Source organism: Hippoglossus stenolepis, chromosome 11 (genome assembly GCF_022539355.2).
Source record: "Hippoglossus stenolepis isolate QCI-W04-F060 chromosome 11, HSTE1.2, whole genome shotgun sequence".
NCBI lineage: Eukaryota > Metazoa > Chordata > Actinopteri > Pleuronectiformes > Pleuronectidae > Hippoglossus > Hippoglossus stenolepis.
In genome coordinates this window covers 10,089,973-10,114,120 of record NC_061493.1, presented here as the reverse complement: position 1 = coordinate 10,114,120, position 24,148 = coordinate 10,089,973, and the positions used below count along the sequence as shown (strand labels likewise).

General features: G+C 41.6%; 1 protein-coding gene across 4 annotated transcripts in view; it reads right to left on the bottom strand.

Annotated features, from left to right (window-relative positions):
* mast3a (microtubule associated serine/threonine kinase 3a) overlaps nucleotides 1-23,780 on the bottom strand; it is a 31,760-nt gene extending 7,980 nt beyond the window's left edge. For 2 of the 4 annotated variants that reach the window (XM_035170166.2, XM_035170167.2), the window contains exons 1-15: nucleotides 18,855-19,365; nucleotides 15,223-15,311; nucleotides 14,388-14,460; nucleotides 10,608-10,628; nucleotides 10,372-10,450; nucleotides 7,669-7,826; nucleotides 4,663-4,738; nucleotides 4,190-4,399; nucleotides 2,960-3,061; nucleotides 2,570-2,702; nucleotides 1,500-1,585; nucleotides 1,169-1,254; nucleotides 738-946; nucleotides 482-620; nucleotides 81-213 (exon numbers count right to left, since the gene is read on the bottom strand). In XM_035170166.2, the coding sequence (XP_035026057.2) occupies nucleotides 81-213; nucleotides 482-620; nucleotides 738-946; nucleotides 1,169-1,254; nucleotides 1,500-1,585; nucleotides 2,570-2,702; nucleotides 2,960-3,061; nucleotides 4,190-4,399; nucleotides 4,663-4,738; nucleotides 7,669-7,826; nucleotides 10,372-10,450; nucleotides 10,608-10,628; nucleotides 14,388-14,460; nucleotides 15,223-15,311; nucleotides 18,855-18,940 (1,680 nt within the window). In that variant the 5' untranslated portion in view covers nucleotides 18,941-19,365. Of the gene's footprint in view, nucleotides 1-80; nucleotides 214-481; nucleotides 621-737; nucleotides 947-1,168; nucleotides 1,255-1,499; nucleotides 1,586-2,569; nucleotides 2,703-2,959; nucleotides 3,062-4,189; nucleotides 4,400-4,662; nucleotides 4,739-7,668; nucleotides 7,827-10,371; nucleotides 10,451-10,607; nucleotides 10,629-14,387; nucleotides 14,461-15,222; nucleotides 15,312-18,854; nucleotides 19,366-21,749; nucleotides 21,782-23,615 lie in introns of those variants that run through there. The other 2 variants (XM_035170170.2, XM_035170169.2) reach the window with 2 other exon arrangements.
* Nucleotides 23,781-24,148: the final 368 nt, after the last annotated feature.

Below are 24,148 nucleotides of genomic sequence, written 5' to 3'. Positions count from 1 at the left end.
GAACAGAGCGGAAACTGGTGTGAGTTAAGGTCAAAAACACAACAGAAGGAATGAGGAGAGGAGGACATGAGGAGACAAACCTGTTTGTCAATGAACTCTCTGGTGTCTTTCTCTATGTGTCCTTCATACAAGTTGGTCGTCATGTTCATTAGACCAATCTTAGACAGTCCAAAGTCTGTCAGCTTAATGTGGCCCATGGAGGTGATTAACAAACTATAAAAGGAAGGAAACACAAGAATGTTTAATGTTGCATCAAACGCTACTCAAATCATAATTCTCAGATTCAGTAAAAAAAAACATTAAAGGCAGCATATTTCAGAGAATTCGGCTCCAACTTCGGAAAGACTTGGTGTTTAAAAACTTATGATAAATCCAAAATGATGAGAGCTTGAAAGGAGTGAGGTGCTGCCTTAGATAAAAGAGAGAAGAAATGTGAAATGTGTGAGGTTGTTTTATCTTTAGTGAGTGGCTGGAGACGTACTTGTCAGGTTTGAGGTCTCTGTGTACGATGCCGTAGTTGTGAAGGTACTCCAGCGCCAGGACGGTCTCTGCAAAATACATCCGCGCCATGTCCACAGGCAGAGGACCAATGTTCTTCAATAGGTTTGCACAATCCCCACCTTAAAGGACAAAGGAGGCCAACATGATGAGCTCTGTTAGATCAGTGGGAAAAAGTGGAAAACCTTTTAATAAATGTTAATTGTTTAAGTTTAGAGTCCAATCCAAACCGACCCTACCTTCCACATACTCCATGACCATGCAGAGGTGCCTCCGTGTCTCAAAAGAGCAGAACATAGAAACCACAAATGGGTTTTCTGCAAATGTTAGGATGTCCCGCTCCACAAACACCTGCTGGATCTGGTTCCTTAGGATCAGGTTCTGCCGGTTTATCTTCTTCATGGCAAAGCGTTGACGGGTTTCCTTGTGGCGCACCAGAAATACAGCTCTGCATGGAGGGAGGGACATGAGGAACACGACAGAACAAACAGATATAATGAGGGCATGACAGATGTGGAAGGGAGATCATTTGAGAGATTACATAAAGTCCGTAAACACAAAAATATAACAACAAACCATCTTCACTTGAGTTTTTTGTTGTGCTTTTTATTCATTAAAAACTCATTCATTTACTGTCCACAAAGAGAGTGAGTCAGTCTGTCTTACTCACCCATAGGCGCCGTTGCTAATGAGTTTGATGGTCTCAAAGTCACTCTCCAGTGGTTTCCTACGAGGAGGGGTGCATGCTGCTCGGCTCTGAATCACACACATCAGAAAATGAGACGGAAAATAACATCAACTTATTTGCTGCATTATTTCTGAAAAGGCTCCATTCACCACTTAAACTGTTAAATCAACCCCTTCAGTGTTGTTTCGCTCTACGTTATTCAGAACAACTTCCACTGCCATTAAGATTCCTTTGCCCACCACTGTTAATTCTGTAAAACTCATTTCAAGTATATGAACTACATCTCTGCTGTTCAAGTTAAACTGTGTTATACCTGCGTTAGTGTCGTCTCTCCAGTGTCATCGGAATCTTTGCTGGTCGACCTGTGACTCGGGCTCGTCTGCTCCAGATGGACCATCTCTGTAACAGCATCAGACACACAGATCAAACTCCATTCAGCTTAAATCAGCTCCAATGATGACAGTGAATGTTTAATCAACTGTCAGCAATTATACTAATGAGGCTCAGTAAAACAAAATCAGACAGCTGTCACTATATATATAGCAAATTTGGTGGCAGGTTTGTTTTTTGCGTCTCTTAATTTTAATGATTAACAGCATCAAATTCAGTTGAGGACTGGAAGCTGGATCTGGAAGGCAGTGCTGTCCTGTAGTAAAAACACAACCTGCATGACTGGAGAGGGAAGGACTAACAAAAAGTCAGAGCTGAGGAAAATATAGGGAAGCTCTGAAATTGAGTTTGCAATTACCTCGATATGATCTTTATTAGTTCTTCATGTAGTTGTATGGAGAGAAAATAAAGCCCCTTTTCCACCTGACACCTGGGTGAAGGCATTAACTTCTTCATTTTGGCAGTTTAGATGCTAGCGGTGCCCATTTCAGCACAACTTCATGATGCACAGTTAACTTCTGTGTATTGGCGAGTAAATAGACATGAATGTTTGTGTACTTGTTGTTTTTTACATCTTGGGAACAATGTGCAACAGTGATATTTTCTTCGCATCATGAAAAATGCAACACTGGCAAGACAGCGAGGTGAGAGAGCTTCTCAGTTTCTGGTGTCGGACAGGACTCGCCAGGAAATAAAACAGAAAGGCAAACTCCTCTACTGGCAATGGGAAAGGACTCGATCTCTTTTTCTTAGTGGGTTTGCCCGCATTTAAAAACAATGTATACCTGCTAATTTTGTTAGTATAACTTTCAATAGATGCACATTTGAAGAAAGTAAATATTGTTGAATGATTAGATCATGCTCTAATAATCACGGCAACAATCCATCAAAAATATAGTGCAATTGAAATTGAAAGAAAACTATTCTAAAATACCTAAATAGGCAATGGAGTAGAAACATTTATAAAATCAGAGTAGGAAGTTGGTGCTGCACCTTCCAGAGGATCTCTGTGGAGGCCGAGCTGGCTGATGATGTATTTGGGAAGATCAGTCTTGATGCCCTGGCCGACCTTAGCATGATCCTCCGCAACTTCCAAACGTTGGTAAAACTCCTCTGGATCAAACTCCTGGAGAAGAGAGAACAAAAGACGTGTTGTGATTTCATTGCACTTTTATCCAACAAGTTGAACTTGCTCTTGGCTTATTCCAATAACAACAACAACTGGTATTATTACTGCAGAAGCTATCATTACGACATCACTAGAGTCGAATGTCACCCCTGCATTTGAGGGGACAGTTAACTCAAGGCTCTACATTGCTGAACATTATACAAATGTTGTGTCACTTACATATAATCACTACTTTGTCTGTGAATTATTCTTACCAGACACTCCAGGAGCCTGGCAGGCCTGGAGATGATGATGAGAATCTTCTTGACCAGTTTGGTGATGATGGGCACCTCTTCGCTCTCTGAACGCTCATATGCCTGATCAGGAAAAAGACAAAGGATAATGGATTATTATTGCAACTTGTGCCGCCACACAGCTCGTGCAAATTGGCACGACAGCTCATCCACAGAGGCACTTTACCCTGCCTCACATTATTTTTAGCACCTATTTCATCTTCTTACTTTATTTGTTGTTGATTCAAGTGATTGGGGCTGATATTTAGACATACTGCATCAATGCTCGTTTCTGCTTGCTGCCTTGCCAGATTAATAAATTATACCTGCCAACACACTATTATTGAATCCCATTGTCTGCATATCTTAGTCTAACACTGCCTTGCCTTGGTCAAACAGCAGGTTCAGAGTCTGTGTTGCAGAGATGGTAAAAGATGTGAGTCAGGGTTCAGAGTCAGAGGTTTTTCTTTAAAGGTAATATTCAAACAGAATCACAGCAGCATGAAATATTAAACCATCGGAAAAACTAACAAGCAGAGGGACAAAGTAAACCATATTAACATTTGACCGCATGGGACTGTTTGCTTAAAATAAACTTTTTCTGGGATGAAAAATTATTTTAGAAATGTGGTTTAGTGGGAATTATACACAAAATGTGTTTCCTTGTTGAACCGTAGGATAAACAAAGCTGCTAGGAAACTGGAAGAGCACAAAAAAGCACCGCAATGAGAGAGTGTGCAAACTATGGCCCCATTAGAAATGAAGTCATTGTAAGATTATCCAACTTTCTGAATAAAAAGAGAAAGTCATTCTGCAGCAGAGGCTGTGATTTATTTAGCAGAAGGCAGCATTTGCTGCAGGAGAACTGTTGGTGGAAAGGTCATGTAATCAATCATTACATAAGCAAACACTTGACCACTACACAAATCGATGCAATAATAGAAAATGACAGCACCATTACTCGCCAATGAACTGGAGTCTGCTTCGGATGACAGCCAATCAAACAGGCAACTTCAATTCAATAATCCCAGTGTAGCTACAGTGTCATATGCTGTAATGTCCCAGAGGGCAATCTGAGCTACCAACCATCAAAAACCCACTGGCAGTAAATTAGAAGGAAACAGACACGGCTGACTGGATGAATAATAAACAGTGCCCAAAATGAGCCACAGTATTTTTCTTAAAGATTTGCTGAAGATGGAGAACACCCACCTCGTGTAGCAGCTTCTCCAGCTTCTCCTGGAGCTCCACAAAGTACCTGGAGGTGACCAGGCCTTTCTGGGACTTGTCCAGACAGTCTCTGGCGAGCTCCAGCAGCTGGTGCTGAATGAATCCCAGCACGCCGTCAGCCAGGGGCAGAGTGCTGCCCGGGGAACACTCTGCGATGATGTCGAGCAGCCGACCCTCCATCTGTGCCGTCGCCTGGAAAACAACCAAGATGGAGGAAGTCATTTATAGCAGTGACAGTGGTGCTTTATTAACTGTTACTTTAAATCCCAGTGGTGAGTGACTCGAGATTTTGACTTTGCCAGGAGCATAAAATCTCCTGTCCTGGTTTCCATGTGTAACAAAGCTCAACCCCACTATTGTAGATCATCATTTTGCATGAAGATACATAAGCAACACTTCAAATTGAGAAAGCAAAAAAAAATTACAAATAAGACGAGAAAAGCAGATGATTCTACCTTCGGAAATCGTTCTTTGTAAACATGATTCATCATGACAATCTCATTGTCAAATGTTCCACAGGTCCGTCCAGGGCTGGAAGGGAAACAGGCAAAAGAAAGAACAGACAAATTGATCAGAAATACCACAACAATAAATACCAAACAATATTTATGCACGGTAAAACAAATAAATGATGGATGCTAGAGGATGGATGGAGAGGTGATGAAACAGGAGAAGAGGTTAATATTACATAAAAGGTTTTTTTAAGTTAAATTAACAGATGATATGCTGATGTGGAGAAATAATATGTCAATAACAAAAATAATGTTAAAGCTACACAAAATCTATAAACTTTTGATCAGTAAATTCCAACTCAAAGTGTTTACGGCCGTTCCAACACTAATAGGATTCAGATTTCAGATCAAGTTATCATGTGCAGTATCCGTGACCACATCTGTTGTCTGCAGGGGGCTTCAGTTACGAGGGGGCACCTTTTAAACCGTCCATACACGTTACATGTCTATGAACTGTCATCACGTGTTCAAAATAGAAATGCTGGGTGCCCCAATACATCACACTACAAATAACAATATCGACATGTGACAAGCACTTTACTATTTCTGGGTCACCACAGAGAGGGCAACAGCCACCGTTTGCCCCCTATGAAATGCTTCACACACCCTCTGGAGCTATTTTAGCAACATGGAGAGTCATATTAATCCCATAGTTAACACATGCAGTAATATAGATGCGTTTAATGGCATTGCAAAAGTCCGTTACATTATTTTAGTAAGCTACGGATTTTCTCTCTGCTGTTGTTACGGAGTTTCTAGAATCTCATGTTTCATCTCTGAGCAGCTGATCAGCCAGAGGTCACATTAACAAACCATCTGAAAGACAAGGTTTCTTTTTTACATGTAGAAAAGAAACATTCCGGAGCATAAACTTCTACAATCAAACTAAAAAGTTGACAATCGTTAAATGTATAATATGCAACTCAATCAAAACAAACAAATGCCTAGTTTGATGATGTTGTTGTCCTCAAAACCACTGTCAATAAAACTCTACCCGACATGATTCAGACGAAGTTCATGTTCATAGATGAGGTAATGTATTAAGTGTTATTCACATTACGCAGCAAATGGCAATGAAAGCGGCTGTGACTCAAATAAATGACACGTCCCATTACCTTTAATAAAATCAAGGATTACTCTGGGTTTAAATATTGCTGGAATTATCTTTGATAATGTGATTAAACATACTGATGCATACTATACCTTTAACTATATTCAGAACTTTATAACCTTTAAAGAACAATAACCTTTAAAATAACAACCAATATTATAAGAGGATAAGATATTAATAATAAGGATAAAGATTTTTTTTTAACTTGAGTCTTAACTGCAAGGAGAAAACAACCACTTCTGCAAACATAGAACAGTTGACTTATCTAGAGTATTAAATCTCCTTTGTAAACCTGAGGATAGCCTCAGGATATATCTGTGTGCATGTGGGATTGTGTTTTAATTGTGTGTGTACAGTATGTGTGACTGTGTGGCACAGGCAGGAACATGTCACAGAAACAAAAACACATCAAGATGTGTGCAACACGGTCAACAACGCATCATAAAAGTTTGGATGGAGTATTCTCACAACTCCCCAACACCAGAGCTCTTTCGAGGGCTTGTTAGATGAGAAATTGTTGTTTTCTTTTCCAGGAGATTACAAGTAACCAGCAGAGAGGCTTCCTCCAGAAGCACATAAGATAATCATTACGCCATATTCAAATCCTAAGGGTTCGTTCATTTCATTTTACAGCTCATTAATTACACACCATTACTCACTGTAGGATATTCGGTGGCTGCAGCGCTGCTTACCATTAATTTGTCTCTCATAAATATATTTTAAATCCATCTTTGGGTAAGTAGCTGCTTAACAGGAAATGCACACACAAGGTTTGGTGCACACCGTGTGTCTTAAGCTTGTGGAGGTGGTGGGATTTATATGAGCTCCATAGCTCTCATATTCATTTAGTACAGCAGAATGATCACGGCATCACATTGCAGTTACAGTAAGACAGACACCTGAACAGGGCCACAGAAATGACGACAAAGCTTTTTAGCTAACATGATTATTATTTTACTGGAAGATAAGAAACTTTAGTTGAATGTGAAAAATAAGAATTAATGCCTGAACTTTTGCTTTAATTATCAAAGAGGTTACATTTTCAGTGTTTGTTTGTAACTACCAAAACGATAACCATATATAACTCAAATGACGCGCTGGATCATGGATCATGGGGTAGATCCAGGAATTCTTCTTACTTTCTTTAACATTGAGAGATACGGTGTTTCTCAACATTGTCCTTGATTTCTCCGAAAATAATGAATGGATTTAAAGAACTCTGGTATATTTATGGGACTGGTGTGTGTGTGAGTGTGCACAATTTAGTGCGAATAAAATAAAAAACCTGGATCTAGCAAATTTAACTGTGGTTTCATAGGGGGATTGTTTGGCCTTGACGGAGGTATGCGCTCTCTTAGTGCCATTCTAGTAATAATATTCACAGTCACGGCCTTGATGTTCAGCATGTTACCGTTCACCATTTAGTTACCAATTGACCTACAAGCTTAAATAAGTCATTTAAACACAAGGGCGAGAGTGAGGCTGAGATATGAAGTTTTTGTTGAGCTGTGAGCAGCTCCTTCACAATGTTCTGCATTATGTGCATAATGTCAACCAAGACCACACTTGTCAAATCCAGACAGTTGAGCATATGAGCTAGCATACTGATATACTGGCATTTTGCACTGTGATAATTCAACTTCTTTTAAAACTGGTTATATTAGTATCTAATTTCTGGAATAATAATATTTCAGAAATTAACAGTGTGTTTGAGCAGACTTCAGACCTTAAGGGCGTCATTATCTCTCCTTCCAGTGCAGTGTGGTGTTATGGGAATGTTTGTGTAACAAGCAAACAGTCCATACATCTGGTGCAGTTATTGTATGATTCCAATCTACCTGAGACTGCGTGAGCGGAGTCTGACAGCGGGCGGGGGGTGTGCTCCTTCTTCGTCCGCCACGCTCTCTGTACTCCGGAAATGCTTGAACAGGAAGTGGAGATCATCTTGTGTGGGCTGGAAGGGCAACTGGTGCAATAACTCCTGGGAAGAAGAGGACTGGGAGGGAAAAGCACACAGTGGACAAAGAGAAGTTACATTGAGAAAGAATAAGTGTAATCCCTTTAAATATGTAATTAACAGTGTCATCTACTTACTAACTTACTTATTCTCTTTATAGCCTACTTTTCTTTGCACATTTGTAACTATGTCAGGTTTTGCTTTTGCAGCTTTGATGATATAACATCCTGAGCTTCCTCTGATAAGTCACACCACTCCTCTCTCATATATTCACTCATTATACTGTTAATACCCAGAGTCTTAAAGGCTTTCGTGTTCTTCTATGGATCTGAATTAGATGTAAGACTTAACAAGGGGGTGTTGAGAAACTCTGCAGCAAAGTAAAACATCACAAATCCCCTTTTTACTTTTAAAAAAGGGGACTCTGTGAGATTTAGTGTTCTGCTCCCCTGAAGCAGCATTTTGTCCGTTCCTGCTGCAGCACACCCCGAGGAAGGCAGCAACAGCTGTTGCGTTGGCCAACGCATGCATTGGTTTTCTCTTTCCAAGCCAAAATATGTGACACGCAGCCTGGAATTTATGAGAACTCCCATCTGGCTGGGATCTTGTGTTTCACTGGAGGAAGAGCAAAGGGAACTGACTGACTGCAGGAAGGAAAAACGTCTAACAGAGGTAAAAACAACAGAGTGAAAAGGGAACTGAAAGACAGAAAAAACAAGAGCATGAAAGAGACAGAAAAGAAGTGATAAAAAAGATGGAGGAGAAAGATACCCTGAGGAGGAAACTGTAGACGTGTCAGAAGCAAGTGAGAGCAGTATAAAGACCTCACTGACAGCGAGCCTGAAAGGACCATTGTGCGATGAGGGCTGACCTCACTGACTAAAAGCCATGTGGTTGGCCGTACAAAATTACAACCGTTCCAGAGGAGCTGGGTATTGTTTTGCTACGACCGACTGCAGTTTCGATAATGACTTTGAAGAACAAAATCAAGATAATCGCCGAAGAAACCCTCGACAAATAACCGTTGGTTGTAGCTGGGACTGGACTCGCTCCCCTCATTTGACTTTTTCCTGAGAGGAAAAGCTGAGTGAGAACATTTGAAAACACTGCACGGCCCCTCCTCGTTTTGTGATGTCAGGCAGGAAGGAGAAAGCATGCATTTCATCAAGACCTGTTGTTTTAATGATTAGACTTATTATCCCTGTACTTTCCCTCCGTCTGAAGCGGCTATGCAGAGTGCAGCTCAAATCAATTAGTCATGAAGTCATTTATTTGAGAAGAATGGTCACGTTGTGAAACATTAACTACAGTGTATGACTTTCCAACCACTCTGAATGCCTTAATCTCTTTAGTTTCACCACGAACACAGAGTTGATAGTTGCATTTTGCCAGAAAACCCACCACACTGAGTACAAGTTTTGTGTATTTTGTCACAAAATATAAAACAGTCCATCGTCAATTATAACCGTTCTTGAGTAAATCATTCCCAGAAAACTGTGGGGGAGGCATGTGAGGATTCATTCCTGTTTCCTCTCTGTGTTGGAAACTGTGGTTGAAGGCAGATGATGGAAGGATGCTTCATCACTGGATAGATCCTGTTTTAGCTGAGTCATTAAAAGAGATGACATCATACTTCATAGAATTATTTGCTTTTACAGATTTAGTAAAGTTTCATTTTCACAGCAGGGAGATCATTATTACTTAAATGTCTCTTGCATGTCAACTCCACCAACCAGCATCACTGGTGGTCTATTCATTGGTTATATCTAAGTGTATAACAAGTGTGTAAACAGTGGAATAATTTTGCTGCAAAATGTGGAACAAAATAATAGCAACACACAGAAAATGAGACTTATAACTAAAATTAGGTAATCCAGTTTCAACTTTCTACTCAGTTGCCTTTTTTTCCCTTCAAAATAAGAGCATGCAATATCCAGGATTGACACATCAAGCCTCAAGTTAGCCTGAATTACTTGAGACAAATCTCAAGAACAGGGTCAAGTATGTTGGCTTGTATATGTTTAAACAACTTGCCTAATAAACAAACTTTTCACAATGAATTTTCATTTCTACAGGTGATGAGATTTCCATATCTAAATATAGAATTTTGGGTGAAGCATCACTTTAAACTTCTATAACACAAATTAAATCATCTTTAGTTGTTGGGTAAAAGGTGCACACGTTTTTCACTTCATCTAAAACACGATCCTGGTTCAGGGCGTAAAAAAGGACTTATGGTGCACTTTAAAGCTATTTTTACCATTTATAGGCAGGGTGTATAATGTGATGGGATTTTTTTGTCTTATTATTGGCTCATCAGTCAATTGTGAAGCACTTCAAACTGCACTAACCTGTATGAAAAGTGCATACAAATAAAGTTTGATGGATTTAGTCATTCTGCACCGTAAGACATCACATCACTGTAAAGTCACTGATGCGGTGAGAATAAGTAAAACAGGAAGATAAATGCTCTCCTGGCATGTGTTGGAGAAATGTTGATGATCTGACAAAGGAAAGACAGACAGGTCTTACAGAGAAAAAAGAAAGAGGGCGACACAGAGACACAGAAACAGTGTGAGCTTACAGATACTGATGAACTGGGTGCATTGGTGCAGTATCCAGACGAGGGAACTGACGCCACAGACCACCTCCGCCCATCTGGTCTGCAGAGACAAAACAGTTGCACACTCCTCAGTGGTCACTTGACATTGAACATCAAACCTGCATGTCCTTCCTATACCTGCAAAATCTCATTCGAATTTTAAAAAAACCAATCTTCTCATGCAAGTTTGAGAACTGAGAAGTTTGTTGTTTTCTTACCGTTCAGTTCGGGCCAGTTGGCTGCACAAAAGCAAAAAAAGAGGATGGAAAAGAAGAGAGGTGCAGAAAAGAAGAGGGGCAGGGTGAGAGAGAAAAATAAAAGTGTTTAATGATAATGACAAGACTGGTTGTCAGAGTCATAGTTCTGTTTGTCTGTCACAGCTCGCAGCCAGTGGCGGTCTGCTGCTGCTGAACACCTGACAGGATGCTATCATACTGCAGCACTGAGACCCACAGCACTGGGAGCCTGTGAGTACACTCATAAACGAAGTGAAAATACACACCATGACACACCCCGGCCGGGCTGCTACTACGCACAGAAAACCTCAACCTGAGAAATTTCCACTTGTATCATTGCCTCTATCACCGCTGCTTTTCAATCCAATATGGCACTCTGAGGATGTGGCCCAGTTTCTTTCACTGATTCGATCTGTGCTGACAAGAATGGTCGAATGTTTGCTCGCAGACATCAGTTCTTGGGGACACGCAGCTACATCCGACGTGACGCAATGAGATTGGATTGTTCTGCACCGGGATCTGAGGATTAGTGAGCTGTTGGACATGTGTGCTTTCTCATCTGGTTTATATCTGATATGTATGCGATCCATTATGTGTGAGTAAAACCTTTACGAATGACACTCAGAGGTTGTATAAAGGTCCTTCACTTTTTATCGTATTTGTTGAAATCTTCTTCACGTCCCTACAGCAGGATTGTAATAAACGCAACCTGTACGTGTCTGTCACTAAAGTCGCTTCACACATGACCTCCAGCGAATGTTTGCGCATTTGAGTCCGGACTTTCACTAGATATGAGGAATGCAGCAAGATTCTCAGTTCAGACGTGTTTGTAATAAAGCACGGCACGCTACTTATAAACCCCGGTGCTGACATCGCCATAAACATCATCAAAAGCTCTCTTGACATCTTGGTCAGTGTCCTCTACGTGTATGGCACTGCTTTTTCATCCTGAGATATTTGTATAGTTTTTCCTTTAAAGGTTTTGCATCCGTCGCATGTTAGAAACATCATCAACACGCCCAGTCACTCGAGGTGAATCCTCCGGAGGATCTCCTGCTGTATTCTCACATTAGCCGACACTCACATTCTCCAGAGTGTTCACTAAAGGGGGCTGGCAGGAGAAACTATGGAGTATGTCCGTAGCCTCTGTCTCAGACATTTGCGTTCTCACATCCAGCCCCTCCGGAGAATGTAAGGAGATTATCTGAAGTCCAGTGCATGTCTGAAAGCTGATTAATGTATTGGTTGCATATTTTGTATATGTAGCCAGATCTTTTCAAGGATTACCAACCCCAGCTTTAAGGGGAAGACACATTTAAATACAGTTTTAAATGAATGTTAGAATAAATGCTTTGTGTAAAAGGAGAAAAAAACTATTGTGGACCTGTTTGTGGGCAGCCCACACACCCCAAAGTTAAAAAGAAAGCATTTTCAATGTTTAAAAGGGAGCTGCAATTAAACCCTTGGGAGCCTCTCCCTTGGGATTGTTCTTTACCATGGTTTTACTTCACTTGCATCAAAGGGACTTTTTTTATTACGCAGCGATTTTGGGTGTTCCATGTTTACATGAAAATAAATTTGCACAAGCAGTCGGGCTATACAGCTTGTGTGAATAACAAATGAACCCAGCAGTGATCTGAAAAGTGCAGTCACAGCAGCTGTCTACACACTGGCAGCTTAAAAAGTCTCAATAAATGTAGATGAGTCATGCAGCCGATTCTACCAGGAGACATCCCCTCTCCATCCCTGAGCTTATGGTGCAATATGCTACACTGCACTGCAACAATAAAAGCTAACTCAGAACACATGATAGATCAGATAAGCAGCATAAACGTACATTTTAAGTACATTCAGTCAGATAGACTGAGCACATTTGTGAAGTTTATATGTATGTATTATTAACTCCTTCAGAATGAGCCCACATGTGTTATGCCACAATCTCCTCTCTAGCAAGTAAATAACACACTAGTTTTCCTCCACTAGAAAAGGATGCCAGTTGTATACACTGTTCCTTCCCAGAGAGTCTATAAACAGTTGCAAGAAGCGTGATGAGAGGGCAAGCTCCGAAACTTTTCCCCATAATCATAAGAGGTCTGAGTAAATAGTTTGCGTGTGTGTGTCTGTGTGTGTGTGCAGCGACTTGCCACATTATTTGCCTCAACAAATGCCAAGAACCATCTCCAGAGAGCGGCCCTGGGGCCTTTCGGCTGATTGGACTTGCTTCTCCCATTCCCTCATTTCTACTACATGGGCAAAAGGGAAGAAGCCAGGGCATGTTCGGTGTTCATGCAACTCAGTTTTCTTCTAGAAACTGAAAGGCTCTAGTTTAAAAAAAGAAAACAAGGATAACGCTCTGATTAAGTCCATATGAGCCAATTTTTGCTTAGTCGACCCCGACTACCCTGGCTATTGAACTCTCACTGCAAGAAATGATGACTTTCTACAGGCAGTTATTTCTTATGTTTTGAATTTCAGCTGTATCAGTTTTATCAGATCAACTGTTTTACCAGTTTTCTGATAGAAGTTGAAGATCTAATAATTTTATATCTTGAATGATCATAAAGATGTGATAAGATTGTGACATTTTATGACATTAACACTCGATATAGCCTAATAATGTGGCTCCATGCTATGTTTACAAACCAAGAGAATGATTTCCTACTATATTGCTGTGCTGATTGACCAAATCAAGTCATCTTTCATGCATGAGGTACAGGGTACACATGAACTAGCAGCATGATGGATGAGGAGCTGGTGCCAAACAAGGAACCGACCTCGAAAGTGGTTCCGCTGAGTCCGAATTTACCAAATCAAAGACATCTGTAGAACATCTGTAGAAATCTCGCTCACACCTTTTCAACCACCTCACAAGGAAGTGTGTGATGGATCATGTACAGCTGCTGCAGCAGCTGAATAATCGTTAAAAGCAGCAAATGAAGAAAAAAGGTGACTGAGACCTACATATTCTGTCGAGCTCCGGATATGGTGAAGTAGAAATCGTGGACAATGAGGGCTTTTAAGATATTGATGCATGACCATTTGGAAGACAGTCTTTAAAGCTAGGATTGGTAAGTTCTTTTAGAAACACTTTTTATCTCATTTGTGGAAATCCTCTTCCGGATAGCCATCAATTAATTAAGTTGCTAAAAAGCTAAAAATGCTAAAAATGAAAAAGCCGGTGACTGTGGCCGTCGCAGGACTCTAATAAACAAAACCAACCATTTCAATCGGACCAGATGAAATGAAACAAGTCTGTCACTAACCGACCCGCATGCCTACGTGCAACCTGCCCGTGCTCTCACTGTGCATGACCGGAGTCTTCACAAGCCGGAGAGACATATACCGCCGAAGCACAGACGATAGCCAGAAGTTAGTGAGCGAGTCACAGAAAAGTCAGCTTCTAGCATTTTTCAGGCAGTGCCCGGACACTGCTAGAATATTTTTAATCTTCAAAGTGTGACCCTTTCCAGGATTTGCAACCCTAGCTTCAATGCAAAACTGTGTTTTAAATGGTTAAAACAGATAAGTCCATTGGCTGGTTCAAGTCTGGATATTGTCATCAGTAGACTTCATGGATTCGTGGGAAGAAAGATCCGATTTAGATTGAGTTTGTGATCGGGATACGAGTGTTTTTTTGAAGATCACCCACTATGTTTTTGTAATTTATGCACTGGATACGGGAAATATTACTGAAGTAAGCTGTTTGAGCCAGAGGACTTTTAGACCAGATCCATATTAAATAGCATTTGAGTTTATTCTTACCTGCGGGCAAACTGGAAGTTGGCAGAAGTGCTGGCAGAGACATTTCTGGGGCTTTCTGAAGGGCTGCTGCCAGCTGAAGAAACAAAAACAAGCCGTTACAGAAGCTGATCCTAAGCTGTAAGAAACGATATTACTGTAGTGTTGATTAATGTCTCTGTGTATCCCCTGGTTTTAAATGCTCAGTTCGAAATACGCTCCGTGATCATAATCCTAAATTTTGCAGCCTGTTTGTCATTTCATGTTTCATCCTAAAGCTACTAAACTAAATCACAGTAACACGCTCATAGAAGTAAACTAGGTCTCTCCATTGCTCAATCTAAGAATCTCAGCTTCAGCAGAAAGTCTTGTTGTTGATCCCACAACATCACAAACTCTTGAAAGTGTCACTAAAGGTTTCCATGCCAGTCCCTGTGGGCAAATTAAAGCCACACCCTGAATCAAATAAAAAAAAACGTGAGCAGAGAATGAATGACTCTCAATGTCAAGTAGCTGAATGAATCGCCAAAAGGAAGCAACATCATCGTGAGGGGAGAAATGAATGCATGTCCTATACACTGTAATATGGGCAGATTAAAATCCAACAGCAATAAACACTTGATAAACACCACAGAAAGACCTTGTGACATTCATCATCAAAACAAACACAAGGCTGAAGACAAAAACCCAATACAGCGTTCTCCTGTCACATGAAACTGTTCATCTCATCAGCTTAGCTTCCCTCACTTGTCGGTTTTCTGTGCGGTCATATCTATTACAGTAGGCCCAATGAACCTCAAGTTTAATTGCCACAACAACAAGAGCAGAGACGCAACGGAAAAAAACAACACACAAGTACCTGTGGCGAGTGGGAGAGGTGAGAGCGGGCGTGAGAGCGTGGGCGACGGGGTCCCGACCGCCAAAGTCCTTCTCTTGTTGTTACGGGAACTGTGAGAGGAGGAAAAACAAACAGATGAGATGAAACCTTCGCTTGTGCAGTTCCGAACACAATCACCCAGAGGCACATGCTGTTTATCATTCTTTCATCAGTGCAGTAAACAGTCATGTAAAATAAAAACATACTGTAGTCAACGTACAGACTCCAGTTGTTGATCGTGACAAGGAAAACACTGATGGCTGTGATGGTAAAAGCAACGGTGTAGCTACAAACATGTATACATGTAAACACACTCACACCTTGAGTGTGTAGTGTGTTACTTTGACTTTTCCCCCTGTTCTTCTCAGAAAAACTGCTGCTGACCACAAAAGCTAACCAAACAAGGGAAATACCACAAACTAAAATGAACATTCAATAAATAATGACAAGTATGAAGTATTTGCTTTGTTATAACACCAAAGTACCAATGAAGACCCACTGATCTCCGTTCTGCTGGAATTTCCACGTGAGAACATGGGAAACATCTGTTGATTAAAAGCTCCTGATCTTAAAACACAGCCTTGCTTGGTTTTTACACAATGATGCAGAGAAACAAGTGGACATAGTGACTTCTGTGACATAACATACAGCCTGTACCATTACAGATCCATAACCACACATGAATGCAATCTTTATTTGCATGTAAACAAAAACCAATCCATAGGCACCGATAATCAATAGTCAAGATTGTTGTTCCAACTCTTGAAGCCTCAAGAGTTAATGCAACTTCGTACAAAGGACTCGACACCTCATCACCACGTGTCACCTCTGCTAATAGACAGTTTCCAAGAGGTGTGGTCTAGTGCTGTAAATTTCAAAGTAATTGTCAGTGATGTTTAGATAAAAACTGGTTTCGTTTTTTGCTCCGCTGGTTGACTTCAACTTGCAACTGTAGTGCCTCCTCCTCTGTTCAGCTTTTTGTCAAAGGTGACAGGCAGACCTGCATAAAAGCTGCAGATAGATCTCTGGCCCGATCGATTCATCTGTTGGCCGTTAAAAAAAAATCGCTACAGGCGTTTACGTTTGCCGATATGAAAATGTTTACAGTGCAAACAATACAGACAGGATATACATCTATGTAAACATTGAGTGAAAATCTATTCATTTTCTTGACTCAAGCTCAATATATTTGTGATTTTTTTATAGTGATCTAAAATTAAGTTCGTACTTGAGATGTTAAATATAAAGCCTCAATGACCTTTCTTTGTCATATGTGTTTGATAACATCATTGAAACATATTAGGAATCAATCCAAATTTGTATCTACTGTAGAAATGTTTTACTCCCCAATATTAGTATCAGTCTAGTACTAAAAATACAAGGCTCTTCTCTGACTGTGACTCGCCCACACAGATGCCAGTGTGATTATGAATCAGTTCATTAAAGTTTGAATGTTAATAGTGTTGTTTTTGTATGTATGGTGCCTTCAGCCATCTGTACATCTCGTGCTATGTGTGCCAATGCCTTCATTCAACACACACACTTGGGGCTTCTTTCAAGATTGTTTTTGCACCGGGTGTAATCCCATCATGCTCTCTGTTTCATCTTGGCGACGCCGATGCCATCTCTCTCTCGTTCTCTCTCTGGCAGTGACCTAAAATAATTGAGGGGCTGAAACGATGACAGAGCCTGACATTTCTGGGTCGGCGCTGAGGCAGATTCGCTCGGTGTATGACCCCCCCAACCCAAAATGTGGCAGAGGAGGCAAAGCAACAGAGCGAAGAGAGAGAGAGAGAGAGCCAATAAGAGCTGGACTTTGGCTACAACATCGCTCCAAACCACATAATACACTATGAGCAAACGCCATTTTATTCTTATCAGAAAATAAACAGACAACCCTTTCACACTATAGAGCCTGAGCAAAAATGGCATGAAAGCATCACTGTGTCACAACATGATCACGTGACCTTAATCAACAGTTGGCCGCGATAAGGCCACTCATATTCGAGACGAAACAATGGTGGTTTGTGTGTGTGTGTGTGTGTGTGTTGCAGGCAGCCATGAAGGATGATGACTATAGGCCACTGAGATGTAAAGGCCTGCAAGTTTCACATGTCTGCTGATGGTGAATGGGACGCATTTATTCACCAAGCTGCGCTGAAAGCCACGCTGTGCTCAGTGAGTGGCATGACTGATGCATGATCCCAAGCTGTTACATGGAAAAAGTGGGTAGTTTGACAGAGGACTGGGGATTTTTTTATGATAGGGCTCGGCAATGGAACAATACCAGTAATTATTGCGATATTTTTTCAATCTGCAGCAATCTAACAAAGGTCCAATTTATATAGAGACTGAAATAACACCCAGCAGAGCTCGGTACACCTCCGCCAAGGTCAAACTGTCCCCTTAAATTAGATCAGGCTGCACCAAAAATGCTAACTTATTAATCATTAATCTTTTTCATCAAGATCACACTCCGCCCACTGATCTGGATCCACACCAAGATGTAATGATTCTTCCTTGACCTATAGCACATTCTTCCACCAAGTGTTGTGGTAATCCATCCAGTAGTTGGATGGATGGTAGTGCAGTTCTCCTAACAAAAGTTTGAAATCGTGAATATTTTTATCACAAACAACGGCTGGGTTTTTCAAAACTACAGTTATAGATTATATATTATAATTCAAAAAGGAACATGTGATGGGCAGTTTTTGAAAATCCACGAAAGGCACAAGAGGTTCCTAAGAGAACAAGATGCAACGTTCAAGGCTGCAAAAAGCTGCTTAACTGACAGCTGCAACGTTTATTGATTAATAATTGATCATTATTGACGTTGAGTGATATGAATATTGTTATCTCGATATCATTTTTGCCCATATTCCAAATGCATAGTTTAAAAATGACTGCATATGTTTTCTCATTTAATTAGTCAATGACACTGAAAGACCCTGTGACAGTTGCATTGCAGGATCACTGCAAATAAGAAATAGATCAGAAATGTTGGTGTTGCGACAAAGAGGATAAAACTGTGATTGATTCAGATAAAGTCAAACACACATTGAGTCCTTACAGGGCATGGAAGGAGAATTGTTCTCCCCCATATTGTGAGGCCTGATCACGTCTATCTCGCAAATAAACAGCACGTTTACAGTCCCACTGACCACATCAGTGCATCGATCAGCACTGGGACTGTGTCGTTTTATGCGACAGCTGCTAGCAGACAATGCAGTCTGCCCACACACACCCACACCCACACACACACACACTACAATGGCCACGTTTCTCTGTCGGAAACAAAAACTAGGGCGGATGTGACAGACACACACACACACAGAGATACACAGTAACACACGGAGTTTTCTCACGGTGACATTAGGGACGTGAAGGGGACAGTGATGGTGGGAGCAGACGCTGCGGGGAGAGGGGGGGACGCTGCGTTTACGTGCCGCGGGGAAACAAATAGCTCAACGTTAAGGTTCAGAAAATCGCTGCTTCCCTGCGGGGGAGCTGCTGATGACAAGCACAGACACACGGGACATGTTTGTGTCGAGGTCGTCTTACACGTGTAGGGATGCATACACGTATAAATACACGTCATGGCAGGTTGCTGTTACCTTTTCGATCTCTTCATCATGGCCCCAGTCACAAAACTAGTTTTGTAGCTCGGCAGCACGGTCCAGTAGTAGTTCTGGTCAGACATGGTGGCGGTGACCGATAAAAGCCGAATTAGATATGAGGATTCAAATCGGGAGCATGGTGTCCCGGGCTCCGGTGGTGCTGGTGGTCCTGCTGGTGGTGGTGGTGCTGGTGCTGGTGGTTAGCTAGGCCAGTACGCGATGTCCAACAGCTCGGACTCCATTCAGCAGCTCCGGTACACACTGACCCCAGACCCGCGACACGGAGGCGGCGGCAGCAGCAGCAGCAGCGGCAGCTCTGTGGTTCCGAGCGGGTGTGACGGCCATGTCCTCCCCGGTGTATCAGCAGCGTCTCCCCCCCCCCGGGCACGGTTCACTCTCCAGCGGGACGCGACATGAAACCGACGGACGCCCTCTTTCTTCCAAACAGCGAGAGAGTGACACAAAGTTTCCAGCAACAGCAGCAGCGTCCGCCGCGCAGCCGCGTCAGCGCGCTCCCGGGGAGGAGGAGCCGGCGGTGCCTTCAGGTGCTACCGGAATTCTCCCGTCATCCATTACAACAATGAACCACCGAGAGATTGAGAGGCTTATCTTTTGATTGTATCATATCCCTACTTGTAAGAGGACTGGCAGTGCTCCTTCCTTCAACACGTTAATGCTTAACTACTTTTAGTCACTAAAATGTATTGGGGGAAAATGAACAACAAGGTTTAAAAAAATGTATACCTCTTTGTCCTTTCCTTTATTTGTCTTTCCTTCTTTTGTTTAAATCCATTGTTCTCCAGTTTACTTAGTTGCCACCTCATTTGTTTGTCTTATTCCACAATGCTGTCATGTTATCTCCATCATTGTGGAATGGATTTTTTTTTTTCTTGCTGTTTTCTTGCTCCTAATCTTGTTTTGTAAGTGTTGTATAGTACAGTTTATTCAAATAAAGTGATTGAAAGACTGAGGAGTTGAGTATTAGTTACATGTCTGTACAGACATACCATTAAAACAAAAAGAGTCAAACGTCCACAGCAGGTCGTATCAGGGTTGCAACTGTCAGTTTGGCAGTTTTCAAGCAGCCTTGAACGTTACACCTCTTGGGGATCTTGTTGTTTCAAAAAGTGCAGAGAACCTGTTCCTATGAGTTGTAGCTGTTTGCTTTCATTTTAAATCCAAACCATTGTTCGTAAAAATAAATCAACAGTCTCAAAACAGGGCTACTACAGTGCTGCATGTAGAATCTGTTAAATCAGGGGCCACGAAGGGGCCACAATTTACACAGAGGGGCCATTTATCCTTGTATGTCAAACATCTGTGCACAATTCGTGATTCAGTGAGGTTAAAGCCATTCCTTTTTTACTTTCCGCTCTTTGAGCAAAGCCACACATCACTGGATGTATTTCAAAAACTGATCCTTGTTCAAGCACATTGTGTTCTTCAAAAAAGCTTGGATAAAATAAATCGTAACAAATGTCATATTTATTGTTAGTATTGTTAGTATGTGAATAGTTTGTTTAGATAAAAACTACTGACAGGACAGGGGGCCAGGGGAGGGGCCATCAGATTTCAGCTGGAGCCAGTGCCAGTGAGCTTCTTGACTCACACATTCAAATTACAAAACACCTCAGTCCCAAATTCTGTTACCTAAATTTAATTTAACTTCAAATAAACTAACAGAACATGGTCTAACATGAGGTCAAAGACTTTTGGCTATACTGATGCCTTGTCTCCCAAGTGTTTGCTGAGACTCGGTCCCGACCCTTCCTTCCATCACAGCCGATCATCGTCTGATCAATCACAATAGATAAAAGATCAAATAATGAATCCAAAATAATTCCTCAGAAACTTCATTCAAATCATAAGTCAAACACATTTACATCACCTCAATAATTTACTTAGGAAAATGTAATTTGCAAAAAACTAAAATTGGCTTCAACACCATTCATCCTTATACATGATATAAAAATAAGAAAAGCAATTTATAATACATTCATCTCACACACTTCCCACATCAAAAATGAAAGTGTCCTTGTCACTGGGAGGTGAAGGCTTTAGGTGTTTATTTTTTAAGGCCTATCACCTCTCAGCTCTGCTGTTAGTACGTCCCGAGATTCTAATAAGACGTCTGACTCATTGAGAGTGGAACTATTGTGGATGTCACTCTTCTCTAATGACAGTGTAAAGTCCCTGAACAGGTTAGTGACAGTAAAAAGAAGTCTTCCTGACTGGATCACCTCCTCTTTGAGCAGCAAGGTCACAACTTCCTTCATGCTTTTCAAATGTGTCACTTCTTTGTTATTAAAACATCAGATCATCCGTAGCTGCTGTGTAAAAATTCCCCTTTAATCATCAGATAATAACATCTGAATTCAGGACAGGGAAATGATGGCGGTAAAAACACATCACCACTATCTGTAAGATCCTTCTCAGCTCGCTCGCTCAGTCGAAATATTAAAATGCGTTATCACTTGGAGAGATTATCAACTCTGCTGCAGCAAAATGGAGAAAAACTGGTTCACATATCACAATAAGCATGGATTTTTAGCAGCTAGGGAGGGGCAACATATTGATTCCCCACTTATACTGAGAAGACTCCCTGCATACAGCAGCGACCATCAGAGATTCTTGCTCTCGCTTTCCTCGTTGAAGCAAAACCTGTCTGAGCGGTGAGACTGCTCCGTCTGTCAGGCAATTCGCATTAGCGGTTTCACAGGTTGCTGTGTAATGGTGATATAGGACATGCATGCAGCAGAATAAAGAGGACATGTGACAGACACCTGGCTGGTCTGGTTTGAAGACGAGGGAGAGAGGGAGGGAGAGAGAGAGAGGGCAAAGGAGACAGAGACAGACAATGAGACACAGAATAGCTCAGTGGATAAGACTTACACATTTCCCCTGCGAGGAAGACTCAGTTCTTTCTGGAATGAAGAGATGGAAAAGATTGAATTAAGACTACGTTCTTAAACACATATTTTCATTTCACGTTTTATTAAAACATTGCTTTGAAATGCAGATATCAGCTTTTTCTGTTTGAGCAGAGATGGCTACTATAGTTTCCCAGCGGGATCAATTTGTTTGCTTGTTGGCTGGTTTGTATGTCTGTTTGTTTGTAAGCAAGATTACACAGAAACAACAGAGCTGCGTGTGTCAGGGAAGAACCCACAACATTTTGATGTGGACATCATGGGGTGGATCCAGGATTTGTTTTCACTTTCTTTAACATTGCGAGATTGAGCGTTTATCATATTTTCCATGACTTCTCAAAATATAATTAATGGGTCTTGAAATCTGTGAAATCTGATGCAGCTTGGTTAAATTTAAGGGGGCTGTTGGACCTATGGACTCTCCTGGGGGTCATTCTTGTTTGTTTCTGTGGTTATTTAAGCACATGTTGCCTCCTCAGGATAAACAGGAAGGAATGTGAAGGTTTTGTGATGCTTAGCGGTCATTTATAAAATGCTTTTTAAGCTAAAAAGCTACGGTTCATATGTTTTCCTGATAGATTTCCCTAAACACCCTTCTCTGTCGTTCCCACCTATCTTCATTTATATGCAGTGTAAATATCATTAGATGCCGTATGGCCTAGTTTCTTGCACGACAAGTAGGTCTCCTCATCATTTACTGGCAAGGATACAAATCCTCACTAGCCCACGGCTACTGCGTTTGAGCTCAGGCAACTGAAAAACTGCCCTTGCCAATCAGGATTTGGGGAACATGGATGGGTGGCTCTCAAGCTTGTGCACAAAATCGTTTTGAGGCACTGATTAAATGGTTCCTCCAATAGGAATCAATCACATCTCAAGACAGTCCGTCTCAGACTGTGAGCAACAAACAAGGTAAGGGAGCAGATGCTGTAAAACGCACCTTAAATATGTTTCAGTTACTATAATTTAAGCTTAATCACCATCAGACCATATATGGAGTAGTACTTAATGACGACTAAGACAACATAATTGATTTCAGGGGGTCGGCGGAAAACCTGAATAATCTCACCACCCTGTTCATTATCGGTATAATCACAGGGCCACTTCAATCTAAATTGCAGATGAATGCAAGGTGGAAAGGAAACAAATTACTGTAATTGAATGGGAACATTGGTTTTGGACGGATGTGTCTTTGATCACAAAAACAACATCACCTCCTTCACATCAGACCTGAGGTATAGAAACAAGGCGACTTCATTTATGCAGAAACTAAAACACACACAGTGAATAAAACACTCGATTCGTCCCTCTCGGGGTCTATTTCTGAGAGATAAACACGCAGAAGATTAAAGGGATGTCTCTGCCAGTCATGCAGGAATCTTCTCTTTTTGTGCTGCTGTCACCAAGGCAACCAGATCCTCCTGAGCACCAATGGAGAGCTCAGAAATATAAACATATAAGTAGGGAGGTCAGCTGCTGCTATAGCCTTTAAATGCATTCACGTGTGCACCAATGCATATTCAGCCATGATAGTATCACAGCATGTTGATCAGCACACATGATGAAACAAATTATTTATACACAATAATCATAACATTTACTATCAATGTAATCATAATGGGGAGTAAAGGATAAATGGCATAGGCTCTAAAATACATATAAGCTATGAGGAGCTAAGATCAGCTCCCACAGCAATTCCTGGAGAAATCCCTCGCATCGTCCCCCATCATCATCATCATCACCATCTCCATCCTCATCATCATCCTCATCATATCATCCCGTTTGCCCAGAAACAACCACGCCGTTGTCATGACAGCCCAACATTTACCTGCAGACCGCGGCGTCTCAGGATATTTGGTTCGTCCATCTCTGAATGTCAAAAAAAAATCCCCAGAGCGGATCCATGGATCAGTCAGCCCATGCTGTGCGTCTTCCTCTCCCCGGGAGCGTGCTCCTCAACCAGCAGCAGCACCAGAAGCCACCTGCTCCTCCTCTTCCTCCTCCTCCTCCGCCCCCGGGGTGAGCTCACTCGACCGGCCCAGAGAAGGTGGTGGGCACCCGATCACCTGACTCTGAGGTGGAGGGAGGAGGAGGAGCATGGAGGGGGAGGGTCGACGATAGGGACCCTTGCATGAAGTGAGAAGGCATGTTGACCCCACCCTCTTATTTACAAAGACAAAAGACACAAATCCTGGTTTCACTGTTTCTCTGCAGGTCAGCGACCATCAAATACACAAACCCCACAAAAGATCCTGTTATATCCTCATCCCAACATGTCTTATAGAGGGACGTATTATAATGTCTTATGTCAGACATACTGTAAGATCCTTTTTTACCAAGATCCATGATCATAATGATTTC